General features: G+C 38.5%; 1 protein-coding gene across 1 annotated transcript in view; it reads right to left on the reverse strand.

Moving 5' to 3' along the window:
- The window catches only part of LOC135218331 (3'-5' RNA helicase YTHDC2-like), a 789,914-nt gene that overhangs the window by 382,592 nt on the left and 387,973 nt on the right, over positions 1 to 19,349 (reverse strand). Inside the window, 2 exon segments of the mRNA XM_064254560.1 lie at positions 14,451 to 14,675; positions 15,617 to 15,798. Of these exon segments, the coding sequence (XP_064110630.1) occupies positions 14,451 to 14,675; positions 15,617 to 15,798 (407 nt within the window).

Consider the following 19,349-nt stretch of genomic DNA (forward strand, 5'->3'; position numbering starts at 1 on the left):
CTCTCAGAAAGATTAACTAAATGTAAATGATCAGTTAGGTATGGAAAACATAGTATGGCAATTTTCCATCATATAAATGGCAATTTTCCATCACATAAATAACACGAAATGCACCATGGATTGGAACTCACCCCGAATTTTATACAAGAGCAGCTGTCGATACAAATGTCAGATGGTAGAATCTGCACTGATAAAACAAGAAAATAGGATCAAACTTTTCTCTGGAGCCTGGGACTCTGACCATATAGACAATATCTTTTTTAAGGCAACAATGAAGTGGATTAAGACAATTAACCCTTAAACACCGAAGCGGTATTTTAAAAATCGTCTCCCGTATGCCGGCGGCGTTCGCGAGCGAGGAATTTTTTTTTTATTTTTTTTTTTTTTTAATTACAGCACACTTAGTTTTCAAGATTAAGAGATCATTTTTGGCTCCCTTTTTTTGTCATTGCCTGAAGTTTAGTATGCAACCATCAGAAATGAAAAAAAAAAATTATCATTTATAAATATTGGGATATATGATGGCGCAAAAAAAAAACAAAAATTTAATACTATATACAGGCAGTCCCCGGGTTACGACGGGGGTTCCATTCTTAAGACGCATCGTAACACAAAAATCGTCGTAAGCCGGAACAACGTTCTTGAACATGTCCACAGGGAAAAATTTCACTAATTTGCAATTTTTCTTAGGGCCGTATCTCTAAAATTATCACTAATTTACTTTTTTCATGAGCAACACTGTGTATTACAAAACAATTACTGTATATTTTCATTAAAATACAAGAGAGAGAGAGAGAGAGAGAGAGAGAAATAAACTCCTTACGGTTTCAATAGATTTGAAAGGAATGTCTGTAGGCAACTTTTTTTTTTCCCCCCTCCCATAAATACATATATTTCTCCAGAGAAGAGAGAAAGATTGATTGATTGATTGATTGTAGGTTTTCTGGCGTCACAACTACCAGGGTCACCGACGCCGAATGCTAAGTGTGTAGAGAGAAAGAGAGGACTGTGCAATTATGTTTGTCTGTCTATCAATTCTTTTGCTGAGAGCGAGAGAAATAGAACACCAAAATGAGACACAGTGATCTTGTGTGGAGAGAGAGAGAGAGAGAGAGAGAGAGACGAGAGAGAGAAAAAGGGAAATAGAACACCAAATGTACTGACAAGTATCTTGTGAGAGAGAGAGAGAGAGAGAGAGATAGAGAAGAGGAGAGAGAGAGAGAGAGAGAGAGAGAGAGAGAGAGAAGAGAGAGAGAGTTGTCCTTAAAGTATTTAAAAGAGAGAAATGGAATGATTATTGTATTTGAAAATACTCAGATATGTTTTGTATTACAGTTCAATAGTATTATTATTGGAAAATATATTAATGATAAACTTATTACATACATTCCATGAAAATGATCTCCATCTCAGTAAGAGAGAGAGAGAGAGAGAGAGAGAGAGAGAGAGAGAGAGAGAGAGAGAGAGAGTTAGAGAGAGAGAGAGATAGAGAGATTACATAAAACCATTAAATTCGTTGACCATTGTATGGCATTGTTAAGCTCCAATTGTCACTGGAGTTTGAATTGATACAGAAAAACCACAAAAGACCGGGAAAGAATTTTCTTTTGGAATTAGTTATCGTATTATTACTACTTCTATTATTATTATTATTATTTAATATATTATTATTTTTGAAAATATAATAAACACGTGCATCTACCATAAAATTCTCTCATCTCAGTAAGAAAGAGGAAATTATCCTTACAAGTGAAAGGAAGGTCATTTTCATCTCTTTAAAATAAGACCATTATGAATTTTGTAATTAAAGTTTTATTATATTTATTCTTTATTATTATTATGATATTATAATATTATTTTTATTATTAAATAACTGAAATTATCAATAAACATTTTACATACTAGTACCATAAAAATTCTTTCATCTCGGTAAAAGAGAGAGAGAGAAAGAGAGAGTGTTTATCTCTCCTCTGTTCTCTCAAAAAATACTTTATAACGCTTCCAGCGAAAGAGAGGGAGGGAGTTACCACTATGACACATTATCTTGTGTTGGCAAAGAGAGAGAGAGAGAGAGAGAGAGAGAGAGAGAGAAGAGAGAGAGAGAGAGAGAGAGAGAGTTAACCTTAATTAAAAGTGACAGGATAGATTAGTACGTATTGTATTTCTTTAAAATACTATCACATATGAATTTTGTAATTACAGTTATTATTATTATTATTATTATTTGAAAAGTATTAAAAACAAATAGTACAAGTACATAAAAATCTTGAGTCTCAGTAAATGAGAGAGAGAGAGAGAGAGAGAGAGAGAGAGAGAGAGAGAGAGAGAGAGAGAGAGAGAGAGAGAGAGAGAGAGGGGAAAATTTCAGGACCACGTGATTGCAACACTGCAGCTCTTCCCCCTCCTGTCTGTCACAGAACTTGATATATCTGACAGTTTTAGTACCTGGATCTGGAGAAAAGGATACTGGAAGTTACTTGAAGAAGACTGGGATTTCCTTCCTTCTTCCATAATTTTTTAAATATAAGCTAAAATCTTACTAATTCACTATGGTATTTTTTTTAATGAATTGATATTATTTGCTGTATAAATTAATATTAATATTTGAAAATAGTAAATCATTATTTATCATACAAAAAAACATACATCTTTGTAGTAGAGAGAGAGAGAGAGAGAGAGAGAGAGAGGAGAGAGAGAGAGAGAGAGAGAGAGAGAGAGAGAGAGAGAGAGAGAGAGAGAGAGAGAGAGAATTATTATTTTTATTGTGTGATATCATTTCAACTTATTAAACTTACTAATACAGTATTAATCAAAACTAATATTTGAAAATTAGTAAATCATTTTTGTATTATAAAAATGTATTTAGGTCCATGAAATAAACATCAAAATACACTAATTAGTGATTATTTTCGTCGGAAAATACAAAGAGAGAGAGAGAGAGAGAGAGAAAACTGTGCTAAACTATAAAGGATTCTTATCATAGTATGTGTTTTTTAAAAGCGTCGTAAACTCGGAGCGTCGGAAGCGTCAGCGTTGTAACCTCGGAACAAGCGTCGTAACCCAGGGCGGATTTTTCAATTAATATTTAAGAAAAAGCGTCGTAACCTCGGAACGTTGTAAGCTGGACCCGTCGTAACACGGGGACCGCCTGTAATTGTATGCAAATCGCGCTGTGAGGAAAACGGATAAAGCTAATGAGTTAATTTTTTTCGTTGTATTGCACACTAAATTGCGATCATTTTGGTATATAACACATTGTAAAACGATCAAAGCAACACAGAGAAAATATTATCACAAAATGATGCATGAATTCGTGACGCGCAGATGTAAAAAAAAGCTGTTTTCAGAAATTCACCATAAATCAAAATATTGTGCTAGAGACTTCCCGTTTGTTGCAAAATGAAGGTAATTGATTGAATATTACTAGACTGTAAGTGTTGTAGCTTACAATTACAGTTTTCAACCACTTCAGTCGAGTTACAGTTGACCAAAGGAAGAATTTTTTCTATTTATTGTTATTTAGTTTTTAGCTTACAATTGCGTTTTCGACCATTTCGGTCGAGTCAAAGTTGACCGAAGGTTGAAATTTCAGGCACTTATCGTTATTATATGAAAATATTTCAAAATGATAAAAGTTACAACCATAGGTTGTATTCTACATGAAATTGCGCACATTTTCATATATAAAACTTTATGTAACGGCTAATTTAAAATGGTACAAACATTACGACAATCGGACGAAAAAATTTAGGATTTTTTCGGAGATTACCGCGCGGACGTAAAGGAAAAAGTTTATTTCATAAATTCACCATAAATCGAAATATTGTGCTAAAGACTTCCATTTGTTGCAAAATAAAGGTAAATGATTTAATATTACTATAAAGTAATAGTTTTAGCTTACAATTGCGTTTTTCGACCATTTCGGTCGAGTCAAAGTTGACCGAAGGTTGAAAATTTGGCACTTATCGTTATTTTTATATGAAAATATTTCAAAACTGATAAAAGCTACAACCATGTGTTGTTTTTAGTTGTATTCTACATGAAATTGCACACATTTTCATATATAAAACTTTATGTAACGGCTAATTTAAAATGGTGCAAACATTACCCCAATCGCACAAAAAAATTTCAGATTTTTTTCGGCATTGTTACCGTGCGGACGTAAGGAAATTTTTTTTTTTTTTTTTTTTTTTTTAATAAATTCACCATAAATCAAAATATTGTGCTAGAGACTTCCAATTTATTGCAAAATAAAAGTATAAATGATTGAATATTACAAGAATGTAAGAGTTTTAGCTTACAATAGCGTTTTTTTACCATTTCAGTTGAGTCAAAGTTGACCGAAGGTTGATATTTTGGTGTACTTTTCATTGTTAATTTAATGAAAAATACTTTCAAAACTGATAAAAGCTACAACCATGGGTTGTTTTTAGTTGTATTCTACATGAAATTGCACTCACTTCCATATATAAAACTTTATGTAACGGCTAATTTAAAATGGTGCAAACATTACGACAATCGGATGAAAAAATTTATGATTTTTTTGGAAGAGTTACCGCGTGGATGTAAGGAAAATGTTTTTTTTCATAAATTCACCATAAATCTAAATATTGTGCTAGAGACTTCCAATTTGTTGCAAAATGAAGGCAAATGATTGAATATTACTAGAATATAAGAGTTTTAGCTTACAATTGCATTTTTCGACCATTTCGGTAGAGTCAAAGTTGACCGAAGGTTGAAATTTTGGCACTCATCATTATTTATATGAAAATATTTCAAAACTGATAAAAGCTACAACCATGAGTTGATTTTTGTTGTATTCTACATGAAATTGCGCGCATTTTCATATATAATACTCCAAGTAACGGCTAATATAAAATGGTGCAAAAATTATGTGAAAGTGACAAAATAATTTCTGAGATGTGTCGCTGATACTTTTTAGTGCGAGAAGAAAGAAATTCGTGCTTGCCGCGCCTGGGTAACGATTGTAAACAAAACAACGCCTTGATCTGTGAGCTCCCAGCATCCCCCAAGGAGCGATTCAAAAGTTTTCGCCTAGTTGGCCTATAACTATTTTTCCGCGAATTCAAAAAAAAACCTTTTTAATATCGAAGTACCATCCGTCCAATCGGCATCCAACAGACAATTTATATTGACGTTTAATACGTCCAATCAGCGTTAAAGGGTTAACAGAACCAACATCAGCTTAGCGATGACCCAAGGCATCACCTAAAGGCATATCTCCCACTACTAAATATTTTGCCAATATCTACCTGGGAAAGCAAATATCATTGCTGATGCACTATCACGCAACCCCGCGCCATCTTGTATGGATCCATTGGCTGAACTAGTAGATATATCAACATCCGTGCTTATTGTTAAAACTGTATCTGAACAGGAAGACCCGGGTTTGAGCGCTGAACTAGTGCAGATCAGCAGTTAAAGAAAATAATAGATGCTTTGAATGGGAATCCTAAAGAAAAGGAATATGTGAAGTATACGCAGCAGAATTATATAATCAAGGATAACATTCTGTGTAGGTCAGTGACAAGGAAAACCCGAAGCACCCCGCAGGTGACTAACGACCAGGTAGTGGTACCAATCTCGCTTATATCAATCGTCTTAAACTGGTTGCATTCCAATCCATTACATGGTCACCCGGGGTTGGGGTTCTCTATCATGTCAAAGAAAGCCAAATCACTATTTTATTGACCTACGATGCTTACATATATAAAAAAACACATAGCTAATTGTCACATTTGTCATGAAAACAAAGGGCACACTAAGACACCTGTCAGCCTGGGGGCATATCCCGTGCCCAACCAATCCTTTGAAAGAGTACACTTAGATTTATTAAGAGGGTTTTATGAGTCTGACCGAGGAAATAAGCACCTCTTAGTGATAATAGATGCCTTGACTCGATATACAGAATTGATAGCACTAAAAACTAAAACCGCAATTGAATGCCCTAGGAAATTTTACGAGTGCTACATTTGTAAACATGGAATTCCACACACGATAATCTCTGACTCAGGTGGAGAATTCAATAATTATTTCCTTAACTTGTTGTGCGAATTCCTTTGCTTTAAGAAAATCAATACCATAATTTATCACCCAGAGTTGAATGGATTAGTTGAAAGGGTAAATAGGAAGGTGTCAATATCCTACGAGTTACACTTGGGGGAATGGATCCCAACAGGGATATTGCCATACCCGCGGTTCTAAGTACTCTTAACCATTCATATCATGTATCTATAAAAATGACGCCACAACGAGGCATTGTACGGTACCCCAGCTAGGACACCTTTCCATGTATTTACGCCTATAACCAATTTATCAAATCCCCTACGGAATCTTATGGAAGCAAGTGTAAGCCGATATAATATACTTCATAAGCATTTAGAAGAATCACAAATCATAATGAAAAGAAATCATGATAAAATCGCTAAGCCAACTAAATCATATGCAGTAGGCGATCAAATATATATACAAGTATATGTATGCAAGGGTTTGAACTACAAGCTAACACCTAAGTTTGAAGGCCCGTTTAGCATTTTAGAAATATTAACGGCCAACAGACTAAAAGTTCAAAACATATCCCAACCTACTGCTGTGAGAACAATACCGTTGGCTCATGTTTGCAGCTAAGGGAAAGGGGTAGAAGGAAAGAAAAAAAAGAGAAGAATTTATGTATGCCTATACGTATATGAAACATACCTAATAAAAAGTATATATGAAACTTGCATGATAAAAGTATGTATATAAAATATTTGTATGAAAGTATTTTATCTGTTTTGCATAGTAGTTAATTCAAACACGAGTAATTACATATATTTCACTAATTGCAGGTTTCCAACATGAAGCTTATATTGTTCAGATTGGTACTGTTTGTTCAGACATTCTTGTCGTGTGGGAAGTGCGCTAAAAAAAATATACATTTTACACATGGCTCTATCATTGAAAGAACAGAGGACATTTTCATTATAGCAAGCAATATAGTTCTAGAAGTTGATTTGCGAGCGATTTTCCTGCCAGAAGAAGATGTCATTAACCTAAAAAGCGACTTATCGTGGTTTGCCGAATCATTGAATCAATTACACCATCGTCATTTTCCTTTTAATCCAGAGATTTTGCTAGCTCAGACTTTAAGTGTCGCAGAGATGTTGTCATTCGACTTGCAAAACAAAACTGCTGAAGCAGAATGCTTGGCTCGTGATCTACTTATGTGGACTCTGAGACACAGTAGCATAGAAAGAAATAACCCGTTTATATTTGCGGCGCTCAAAGTCTTCGGGTCTGTTGCAAGTTTAGGTTTGGGAATTTCAAATCATCTTAAGATTAACGATCAGAATAAGAGAATTGAATTTTTGCAACATGAAAATGAATTAGTTTTTTCCGAACTCCGCAAACAATTATCATCAATCAATCAACTTATGACATTGGTGAACGAACATTCCAGTAATATCAATCAGATGATGGATGTGCAACCCCTGCTGGCAACATTAGCATATTACAGTTCTAAGGTAGACCATATCCTGTTGCTTTCACGGCAGGGGTCATGCAACAGGTGGGGGATATGGTCGGATCTCTGATGAACACCAGGTTCGATCAGATGTTCTCCCAGATCTCCACCTCGTTGACTCAGTCCAGCCAGTCGATTCAGAATATTTCTTTTCGTCTGATGGACCAGGAGAATCGTCTGGCAGGGCTGACCCAAGCTCCGCCAGCCGTTCTACCTGTAGCAGGCGCCGGAGTTGCCTCGTTGCCTGACTACAATACCCTTCCCGCCTTCTCTATGAGCAATCCTTGGAGGGTAGCAACTTTTGCTCCCTTCAAGGATGGGATGATCTCTATCCCGGACTATGGAACTCGTCGTATCGAGGACTTCGAGTTCCACCCCGCCGGTCTACAACCGCCTTTCATGGGATATGCTAGACTGACGGAGGCTGCTCTAAATAGGGAAGACAAGATCCCTAAAGAGACTGTTTTATACAGCCAAGAGCAGGCTCAAAGGGAATGGGTATGATACCTGGAAGATTGGGATTGTACCAATACCAAGCTCCAGGCATTTAAGAGCCCCTTTACAATCTTTGCTACGGAGGAGGAGGCACCACTCCCCTTCACAACAAAGATAGCTGAGGTCACCATCCAAGGTGCCATGAAGGATGAGCCTCTCCCTCAGCTTAGGGAATCAGACCCAATGTCCCCACTCTTTCCAGCCTTTGGGGAACTTTGGGAAGACTTGCCAGCCACATTCACGGTAGGAAAGCTCAAGCCGGACTGTGCCATTGATCAGTTCGGCGAGAGACTTCCTAGGCTGCCGGATAACCTTATCCAAGCCGAATTTGAGGCAAGGACTAGGTTAGGCAGAACGTTGAATTCCTTGGTAATGACGGAGGTTGCCGCCTTGATGTACGGCTCGGAACCTCTGTTCAAACTGCTGGCAAAGGCACAAACTCAAACAGTACAGTCGGATCTGTACGAGTTTGTGGTAGCAAGGCGGAACAGCAGGAAACATGTCCTGCAGGAAGCTACTATTCGGCATGAGCCAAACAAGCTGCTTTCTTCCACTATCTGGGGAGCTGACCTCTTCCCAGAATCAGCTGTCAACGAAGTACAGCATGAAGCGACCTGGCTTAACCAAAGCCTTAGGGTGCGCTGGGGTCTTTCCAGTAAGAGGAAACCTGAGAATCCTCCTGCTGGTGCTAAGAAGCTTAAAAAGACCAGGAAGTTCCCGCCCTTCCAGAAGCAGCAGCAACAGCATTTTGTTCAAGCAGTTCCGGTCTCACAGCCTGTGCAACCGGCAACTGCAAAGGGTCAAAACCAGCCCATCCTCCTGTTGACTTCCCAAAGCCAGCCATCGACATCCTATGCTGTTTCCCCGGCTTTCAACCCGGTGTTTGAAAGCCAGGCCTTTCAAGCCATTAACAGGTTTGCAAGGGGATGCAGAGCTAGGGGTGCCTTTCGTCAGAGGGGTGGCGGAAGGGGGCAACCAACAGGGGGAAACACTTCCGTGGAGGGCGCGGAGCACGCCTGCACAACAACAGTGAGGTCTCTCGGTAGGTGGGAGGAGGGGCTGTTCCTCTTCCGTCACAGGTGGGGGTTCAGCAATTGGGCACAGAGCATTGTGTCCAAAGGGCTGGGATGGAGTTGGATCAAAGGTCCCCCTCCATCCAAATCATTCCTTCAATTACCAACAAAGGAATTGACAGATTATGCGGAAGAGCTCCTTGAGAAAGGGGTAGTGTCAAGAGCAAAGCATTTAGTTTCAAGGACGCTTATTCTATCAATCTTACAGACGCATACTATCATATCCCAGTCGCGAGACACTTCTGCCCATACCTAGGCTTCAGGTTGGGAGACCAGGCATTCTCTTTCAAAGTGATGCCCTTCGGGCTGAATGTAGCCCCCAGGGTATTCACGAAAATAGCAGTAGTAGTAGTACAACAACTGAGATCACAAGGGATAATGGTAGTAGCGTACCTCGACGATTGGCTGATTTGGGCGACAACCGTCGAGGAATGCCTCAGAGCCATAGACAAAGTAATCCAGTTTCTGGAATATCTGGGGTTCCAAATAAACAGGACAAAGTCCAGACTCACTCCGGAGTCGAGTTTTCAATGGCTCGGCATCCAATGGGACTTGACCTCCCACAATCTGTCAATTCCAGTGGTCAAAAGGAAAGAAATAGCCAAGTCAGTAAGGCAATTCCTCAAGTGCAAACGAGCGTCAAGGAGAAACCAGGAAAGGATCCTAGGTTCACTCCAGTTTGCATCAGTAACAGATGTTCTGATAAAAGCGAAACTGAAAGACATAAATCAAGTTTGGCGCTCAAGAGCAAATGTCAAATCTCGAGACAAGTTATCAGTAATCCCGCAGATTCTTTGCAATCGTCTCCGCCAAAGAACCTGTCCAAGTCAGTTCCTCTTCAGTTTCCCCCTTCGGCATTGGTTATCCTCACAGACGCCTCTCTAAGCAGTTGGGGAGGATATTCCCAGTTCAAGAAGGTTCAAGGAACGTGGTCATCTCAGTTCCGCCAGCTTCACATAAATGTATTGGAAGCCATGGCAGTATTTCTCACTCTGAAGAGGCTTCTACCAGCAAAGAACTCTCATATAAAGCTGGTCTTGGACAGCGCAGTAGTAGTGCACTGCATCAACAGGGGAGGATCCAGATCAAAACATGTGAACCATGTCATGATAGCCATTTTCTCTCTAGCAACCAAGTACAAATGGCATCTATCCTCCACCCATTTAGCGGGAGTAAGGAACGTGATAGCGGACGCTCTGTCTCGATCAGTTCCTCTAGAATCAGAGTGGTCCCTGGACGACAAGTCATTCCAGTGGATACGCCGGAGTGTTCCGGGTCTCCAAGTAGATCTATTCGCATCTCAAGCGAACCACAAGCTCCCTTGCTATGTGGCCCCCAACCTGGACCCTCTGGCTTATGCCATAGACGCCCTGTCCATAGATTGGAATCAGTGGAAGAAGATACATATACATCTTTCCTCCAGTGATTCTTCTATTGAAAGTACTGAACAAACTCGGGACATTCGAGGGACAAGTAACTCTAGTAGCCCCGAACTGGCCCAAGAGCAACTGGTATCCTCTGCTTCTGGAATTGGGTCTCCGACCTCGACGGATTCCCAATCCCAAACTATCTCAGTCAGTACAAATGAGGACTGTGTTCGCTTCCTCAGGAATTCTCAAAACCCTAACTTTATGGGCTTCATGAAGTTTGCGGCTAAGAGAGATGCTAATACTGATCCTCAGAATATTCTTTTCTTAGAATCAGATTAGAGAGAATCAACTTTGAGACAGTATGATGCTGCTGTTAAGTTAGCAACTTTCCTGAAGGAAACAAAAACCAGAACCATGAAAGTCAACCTAGCTATATCCTTTTTCAGATCTTTATTCGAAAAAGGATTAGCAGCTAGTACTATTACAACTAATAAGTCAGCTTTAAAGAAAATCTTTCAGTTTGGTTTTAAAATAGACTTAACAGACTCCTACTTTACGTCTATTCCTAAAGCCTGTGCTAGGCTTAGACCTTCTGAAAGGCCTAGTTCAGTTTCATGGCTCTTGAATGACATTCTCAAGCTGGCTTCAGACACTGACAACGTTTCTTGTACATATATAATGCTACTGAGGAAAACTCTATTCTTACTAAGTTTGGCCTCAAGAGCCAGAATATCAGAACTGTCAGCCCTTTCCAGAGATGCTGGACATGTAGATTTCCTCCCCTCAGGAGAAGTCTTACTATCTCCAGATCGTAGTTTTCTGGCAAAGAATGAGGATCCTTTAATGAGGTGGGCCCCTTGGAAGGTCATCCCTCTTCCACAAGACCCTTCTCTCTGTCCGGTGACGACCTTACGAGCCTTTCTGTCTAGGACATCCTCTACATCCTCAGGCCCCCTTTTCATGAGGGAAAAAGGTGGTACTATTTCAATAAAGGGAATTAGGCAACAAATTCTTTACTTTATTAAACAAGCAAATCCTGAATCATTCCCCAAAGCCCATGACATCAGGGCAGTAGCCACCTCCATTAATTATTTCTAGCATATGAACTTTGATGACTTAAAGAAGTATACAGGCTGGAAATCGCCGACAGTTTTTAAGCATCATTATTTAAAGTCCTTGGAATCTTTAAAATTTCCGGCAGTGGCAGCGGGAAACATAGTTTCCCCTGACACTGCTCAGTAGTCGTAGTTGAAGATCCAGATCTCCTTTCTATCTGCCTCAACTAATAATGCAACTAACCTACCATTATGCTCTTTGGGTCCTTCAGCCTTAGCTGCTTAGAAGGATACTTATGGTGGTGTGTCCCTTATTTTATTGCTAGGGGCACCCACAACTATGTTGTATATATTGATTGTAATTATCGTTGTTGCTCCCCTTATTTTCATGCTAGGGAAGCACACCAATTTGAGATGCTTAGTATAATTTTCATTTACATATATAACTTTCAGTGAGTGTTCTTCCTTGATGTACTGATTTTGAACCTCACTTTGTATTAGATAAGTTATCATCATAGTTAGTTTTAAGTACAATTTTAAGGTTAACTGTATATAATTTATTTCATTAGTTTAAGTTAACTTTATTTTATGATAACTTGTAAGCTCTCAATCAGATTATATTTACTCCTTTTTACTTCCTTTGTTTTATTGAGACCTTTCTCTTTTGCTTTTTCCCAATCTTGTGCTAATTCTCTGGTACTATTTCACGAAGCGACACGGACTGAGCCCAGAAAAGGGATTTTGACGAAGGAAAAATCTATTTCTGGGCAAGGGTTCGTGTCGCCCAGTGAAATCTCCCCCTGTTCCCTGCCCTGCAGCCCAAGATTGGCATCTAACGACATGGATGGGCCACCAGAGGCCCGCTTGTCAGGTTCGGCGTGGTAGGTAGCATAATAGTAGTAGTTGCTGACTCCGACTGTGTATCAGCTCTCTCAGGAGGGGGATTTTGATGTAGGAGAATTCTAAATGACAAGAGGTTCGTGGTAGTGGTCTCACTCGCCCCAGCTACATACCGACACTTTTATTTAGGGTGAGTGAGTCAGTTATTCTGACATCCTCCTGATTTTATTTTTTCTCTGGTATAATGTTAGTATCATTTACCTAGAAGTAATGAACTTAAGGATTATTTCACTGGGCGACACGAACCCTTGCCCAGAAATAGATTTTTCCTTCGTCAAAATCCCTTTTATCTATTCTACAATAAAAAAGAATTGATGAAAATTCAAAATTTGATATTAAATTACAATTTCTTAAAAGGAAATGATAAAAATTAAAAATTCATCCATGAAATGAGTTTCTTTAAGAAGTTTAGATTGAACGATTCTCTCTCTCTCTCTCTCTCTCTCTCTCTCTCTCTCTCTCTCTCTCTCTCTCTCTCTCGAAAACACATCTGCTTCTCTGTTAATCACTTTTACTAATCATTTTCCTCAAAAACTATTTCAAAAATAGAAAAAAATATATGATCAAATGCCAAAATCAAAATTCAACATAAAATGACAGTTTCTTGAAAAGTTTAGATCGAATGATTCTCTCTCTCTCTCTCTCTCTCTCTCTCTCTCTCTCTTCTCTCTCTCTCTCTCTCTCTCAAACACATCGGTTTCTCTATTAAACACTTTTACCAATTATTTTCATCAAAATCTATTTCAACAATAGAAAAAAATAAATGATCAAATGGCAAAAGTTAGTCAAAACAAGTTAACCTAGACAAAAAATTCTTACTTTATGTTCAGCAATAACGGATTTCAAGTTGTCGACTGCTGCCAAAATGGAAGTTGCTCTTTCCTTTGTCTTTAACTTAAGGACAAGCTTTTTAGTTTCGAGAAAATAGGTCTTCCTCTTCAACTTCTAGGGAGCTGCATACATTAAATAATCAGAATACACTTCGCAGATCTGAATAATACATACGGTGGAGATGATGATACCGATCATTCACACACATTACGCTATGATGTCACAAATGCATGAGGCGGAGCCTTCCGTCTTAGCTAATGGCTGAGCAGGAAATCTTTCTCTCACATTCCCTCACCCCACCTAAAGTACTTGAAAAGACAATAGATTTGATACATTTGTGGTGCTTAACTTGCAGACTTTGAACGGTTTCGCAGATACAGAAAATCTATTTTTGAGAACTAGCGACCGCATCAAAGGGGAATCCCACAATTCGAACATGCATATTTCGGGACCGGACTGTACATATATTAAAGTGCTGTACAGTGGAACCCCCATATGCGCGGACTCTCACATTCGTGGATTTTTCTCTGGAACATTTCCCCACATTATTCACAGAAAATTTGCCTATTCACGGTATTTTTCTATGAGAAACATCCACAAATTCCTGTTCTTTTTATCATTTCATGATAAAATGCACATTTTGCGATATAACTATTTAAAAAACTTGGTATAAAAATTTTTTAGTGGGTTTTTCTTGAGTTTTAACTAACAAAATAAGAGGTTTTAAGCATTTTTATAGGGGTTCCAACTATTCACAGGTTCTAACTATTCACGGGTGGGTGTGTGGTATGCATCCCCTGCGAATACGGGGGACCACTGTATATACATATATATACAATGGCTACGGCACAGTACAAGGCTGGAGATCAAGGTTTGTATTCAGAGTAACCTCTTAAAAAGGTTGCCTACGAAAGCTATAGGATCCCTTCCATCCACTGGTTTGATTTTGGAGTGTTCCCCTCCTAGCCTTTATGTCCATAAAGGACATCAAGTCCCTAAAAATAAACGTTCATCCTAACAAGCATGTATGATAATGAACAGTTTAAAATTCAAATTCAAGCAATGCTAAAATGTTCCAAGCATTAGTTGTTTCACAGATACGTATTTAGGTCCCAGAATCTTTGTGCAAGGCATAACAATTAATGACACAATAAATGAAATAAAATTATGTTCTCTACTCTAAAGACAGCTTTATATCCACTCACCTGGTGGTTGTGATTTATGAATTTTCACACAGAGAGCATGAACCAAATCAACATCTGCATACTCATCTGGTACTGAATGCTGGTATGCATCAAGCATTCTCTTGTCTTCCTCAGAAAGTTCCGTAGCTAAGCCAGATGATGATGATGGCCCCTTGTTACCAGCAAGAACACCTGACTGCATTCCTTCAGCTGACAGAGAGAGTAGGTCTACTCCCTCACATGCACTGTTAGGATACAAATTGTAACTTTTATTTATAAGTAGGCTTCACATATAGAACAAGTATCAAAGTTCGGATGAATGAAAACTACTCCCTTGGAAAACACAAGGCCAGATAGCCAAAACATCTACGTCAATATTTTTCATTTAATAACTATTTTGATTGAGTTAACCTGTAATACTACAGCTATCAATAGTAAATTTCACTCATTTCATAAACAGAATTGGAAATTGGAATTTCAAGTACCAAGAAATAAAAAGGTGAAAATTTCACTACCAAGCCAACCAAATTTTAAGTCCTAGAAATTTTGACTGGACTAAAATATACAGACTTTACAAAACTGTGCTTTCCTTTTTCAAAATATAAAGCCAATGTTCTGTATCCACCAGCAAAATTAATTTCACACTTTCAAAGGAACAAACAAATATTAAACTGCCACTGGATTTCAACTCAAATTCTTACTTGGACTTCTTACTGTAGTTACCAGTTATACTTATTAATCATTTTTCAACATGGCTTACCAGCTATAGCAGATATGGCATGTTGGAAAACATCCCAAAGCTCCTATCTGCAATGCAGTATTTTTAATATATACCTAATCATTATTGCCTCCAACATCATATGATGCAAAGGCCCTCTGTGAAATTCCACCACTCTTTTCATTCCTGTGGTTTATCTCCCACAACCTCACTCACCTCCACCCTCCCCTCTCACAGTTCCCTTTCAAGTAAGTCTAGGTCTTCAAATTCTCCTGGTTTCTGCAGCTGCCCAGCTGACACTATCACATACTAGTAAATAAAACCTTTTCTACTAGTACTAACTACTATTAAATGAAAAAGGCCAATATCATATGTATAAATGAAAAGTCTTATAATTTAAAGGTTACAACCCAGGGCATAGAAATTCTGCCAACATATCTGAACTTCAAGGTATTAAAATAAACTTGCCTATATGCATGTAGAAGATCTAAAGCCTCTTTCTGGTCAGTTGACTGAGCCCAATTTGCTGCAGTCCAATCATTGGCAGCCCGCAATGTGATTGATGCCCCAAGTGCCAGAAGCTGTTCCATGATATCCACACGGCCACGTCCAGAGGCAACCATCAGTGGTGTTGCCCATGTTTCACTGTGCTGTGGGGTATTTATAAAAAAAAAAAAAATCTTGAGTGAAAGAATTTCTATATCTATATGAAAGATATATATATATATATATATATATATATATATATATAGATATATATATTATATATATATATATAAAATACAGTGGTCACGTCGTATTCGCAGGGGATGCGTACCAGACCCCCCCGTGAATAGTTAGAACCCGCGAATGTTTGAAACCCCTATAAAAATGCTAAAATCAGCCTATTTTGTTAGTTAAAACTCAAGAAAAACCACTAAAAATTTTCATACTTGGGTTTTTTAATAGTTTTATCACAAAAAAGGGATTCTGACACAGGAAAAATCTATTTCTGGGGGAAGACCTGTGTCGCCCGATGAAAAATCCCTGCAAATAAACTCTATAATATACCAGAGAAAAAGCTAACATAGTTATGCTGAGGTTACTACCCCCAGCGCGATCACCCAAAGGGTGTCAGTATAGTATAGGGGTGTTACCACAAACCACAGGACTTCTGCCATTTAGAAGATTCCCTTCAAAATCCCTCTCTTTGGTGGGAGCCGCTACAACGAAATCCCACTACTCGTCATCGCTCGCCACTACTACTACTACTACCCACGCGCCATCTTCATTCCTGATTAGTTCTATAAACTTGGATTAGTCAGGGTAGGAAGAGAATGTAAATAAGGTTAGGGTTCATCGGGCGACACAGGTCTTCCCCCAGAAATAGATTTTTCCTATGTCAAAATCCCTTTTCTGGTGTCAACCTGTGTCGGCCAATGAAAATATACCAGAGAATGCTATACAAGTTTTTAGCATAAAATTATATGTAAAACCAGGTTAATGATATTCAGAATAAAGTCATGAATAGTTTACTATTTAACCTTAACATTATAACTTAAACTACCAACTCAATATTTGTAAGAAACAATTTCTTAATATATCCTTAACCATAACAGTATTAACTTGTACAATACTGAAATTGTACATATTATTAACTTATTGGTCACGATTATATGTCATACAGACCAATCAAAGTATTATACTATTTCTATACCAATACTTAATAGCAATAATAATTATATACATATGTGCAATCTTATATCCTAATCCGGCAGCGGGATCAACAACAAGCATCTAGCCCGGTCCAGAAAAAAGTATGGCGGGGAGTGTGAGCGAGTCATGCAGGTAGAAGGGTCATGCAAAGGGAGATAGTCAAAGGAATAGTTCTATTCAAAAGTTTCTAAGAAGAACCGTCAGTCTGTTCTTCGGGAACCACCACAGTACCAGCTGCCACTGCTGAAAATTTTAGGGCCTGTAAGTTTATAAGGTAGTGGCGCTTGAACACTACTGGAGACTTACAACCTGTGTACTTTTTTAGGTCTTCAAACTTCATGTTTTGAAAATAATTAGTTGAGGTGGCAACTGCTCGGATATCATGGACATGTGGGACTGAATCCGGATTGGCTTGTTTAATAAAGTAAAGTATCTGTTGCCTAATTCCTCTTAAAGTTATTGTGCCCCCTTTTTCTCTAATAAAAAGAGGGCCCGTTGTTATTTGAGATGTTCTGGTCATAAAGGTTTTAAGTGTATGAACAGGACATAATGATTCATCTTCTGGAAGAGGAATAATTTCCCAAGGAAATTCTGTGGATCCTCATTTTTTGCTAAAAATTTTCTATCTGGTGAAAGTAAAACTTTCCCAGATTGGAGGAATTCCACATGTCCTAGATTTCTAGAAAGGGCTGACAATTCAGAAATTCTAGCTCCAGAGGCCAGAGCTACTAAAAATAATGTTTTTCTTAGTAGTGCTGAATTAGAACAGTTATCATTGTCTAAGTCTGATGCCAGTTTAAGAACATCGTTTAAGAACCATGATATTGATTGAGGACAGTTGACCGGTCTCAAGCGTGCACATGCTTTTGGAATAGAGGAAAAGTATGTGTCTGTTAAATTAATATTTAAACCTATCTGAAAAATCTTCCTTAGGGCAGATTTAATTGTGGTAATAGCGCTGGCAGCTAAGCTTTTCTCGTGTAATGATCTAAAGAAAGAAATTGTAAGATTCGTATCCATTTCTTGTACATTCATTTCATTCAAAAATATAGCCAGTTTCTTCACTGCGGAATCATATTAATTGTAGAATCTCGTTTATCCGATTCTACAAATAGAATATTTAATGGATCTATATTTGCTTCTTTTTGTGCCGCAAACTTCATGTAGTCCATAAAGTTAGGGCATTCAGAATTCTTGAGGAAGCTGACACAGTTTGTGTTTGTACTATCTGTGTTAAGTTCAGGGATGGAATCTTCTGGGGTTTGAGTTTCATCTCCATGATAAGTGGATACCAATTGCTCTTCGGCCAGTTGGGTGCCACTAGTGCCAGCTGGCCTCTGAATGATCGTAGCTTGTGTAGTACCTTCAAGAGGAGGTTCACTGGAGGAAAAAGATAAATTCTCTCCCATTTGTTCCAATCTAGAGACATTGCATCGATCGCAAAGGCATTGTTGTCTATGTTGGGAGCTACATAGCAGGCTAGTTTGTGGTTGGACTCTGCTAGTTTGTGGTTGGACTCCGAGGCAAAGAGGTCTACCTGAAGTCCCGGAATCTGATTCGTAATCCATTTGAATGAATTGTTGTCCAGTGACCATTCTGATTCTAGTGGGGTCATTCTGGACAGGGAGTCTGCTATTACATTCCTTACTCCTGCCAGATGAATTGCTGACAGATGCCAGTGGTTCTTTTCTGCTAATAGGAATATTGCTATCATTACATGATTCAATTTGTTGGATTTGGATCCTCTTCTGTTTATGCAATGGACGACTGTAAAGCTGTCCGATACTATTTGAATGTGGATCTTCTTGGACGGTTGTAATTTTCTCAATGTCAAGAACACTGCCATCGCTTCCAATACATTGATGTGGAATCGATGGAATGTTTCTGACCATGTTCCTTGAACTTTCTTGAGGGGTGAATATCCCCCCCAACCGCTCAGGGATGCATCTGTGTGGATGATCAGAGATAGGGGAGGAAATTGTAGCGGAACTGATTTGGATAGGTTCCGTTGTTTCGTCCATGGAATAAGTCTCTTTTTCAGAATATCTGGGATTCTTGAAACTTTGTCTCTGAATTTGAGATTTGCTCTTGATCTCCAAACCTGATTGATATCCTTTAATCTGGTTTTCAATAGAACATCTGTCACTGATGCGAATTGAAGGGAGCCTAGGATTCTCTCCTGTTCCTTCGAGATGACAGTCTGTTTTTGACAAAGCGTTTTGCAGCTTTTACTATCTCCTTGACCTTCTTGGTTCGGTAGAGATAGCTCGTGTTTGTTCAAATCCCACTGAATCCCTAACCATTGGAACTGGGATGCTGGAGTCAGTCTGGATTTTGCCATGTTTACTTGGAAACCTAAATATTTTAGGAATTCCAGTACTTTGGATGTTGACCTTTGAGACACTGATTTGTTGTTCGCCCAAATTAACCAATCGTCCAGGTAGGCTACTAATAGTATTCCTTTCTTCCTCAATTCCTGAACTACTGTCTCTCCTAATGTCGTGAA

The sequence above is a fragment of the Macrobrachium nipponense genome, chromosome 9 (genome assembly GCF_015104395.2).
Source record: "Macrobrachium nipponense isolate FS-2020 chromosome 9, ASM1510439v2, whole genome shotgun sequence".
NCBI classification, from domain to species: domain Eukaryota; kingdom Metazoa; phylum Arthropoda; class Malacostraca; order Decapoda; family Palaemonidae; genus Macrobrachium; species Macrobrachium nipponense.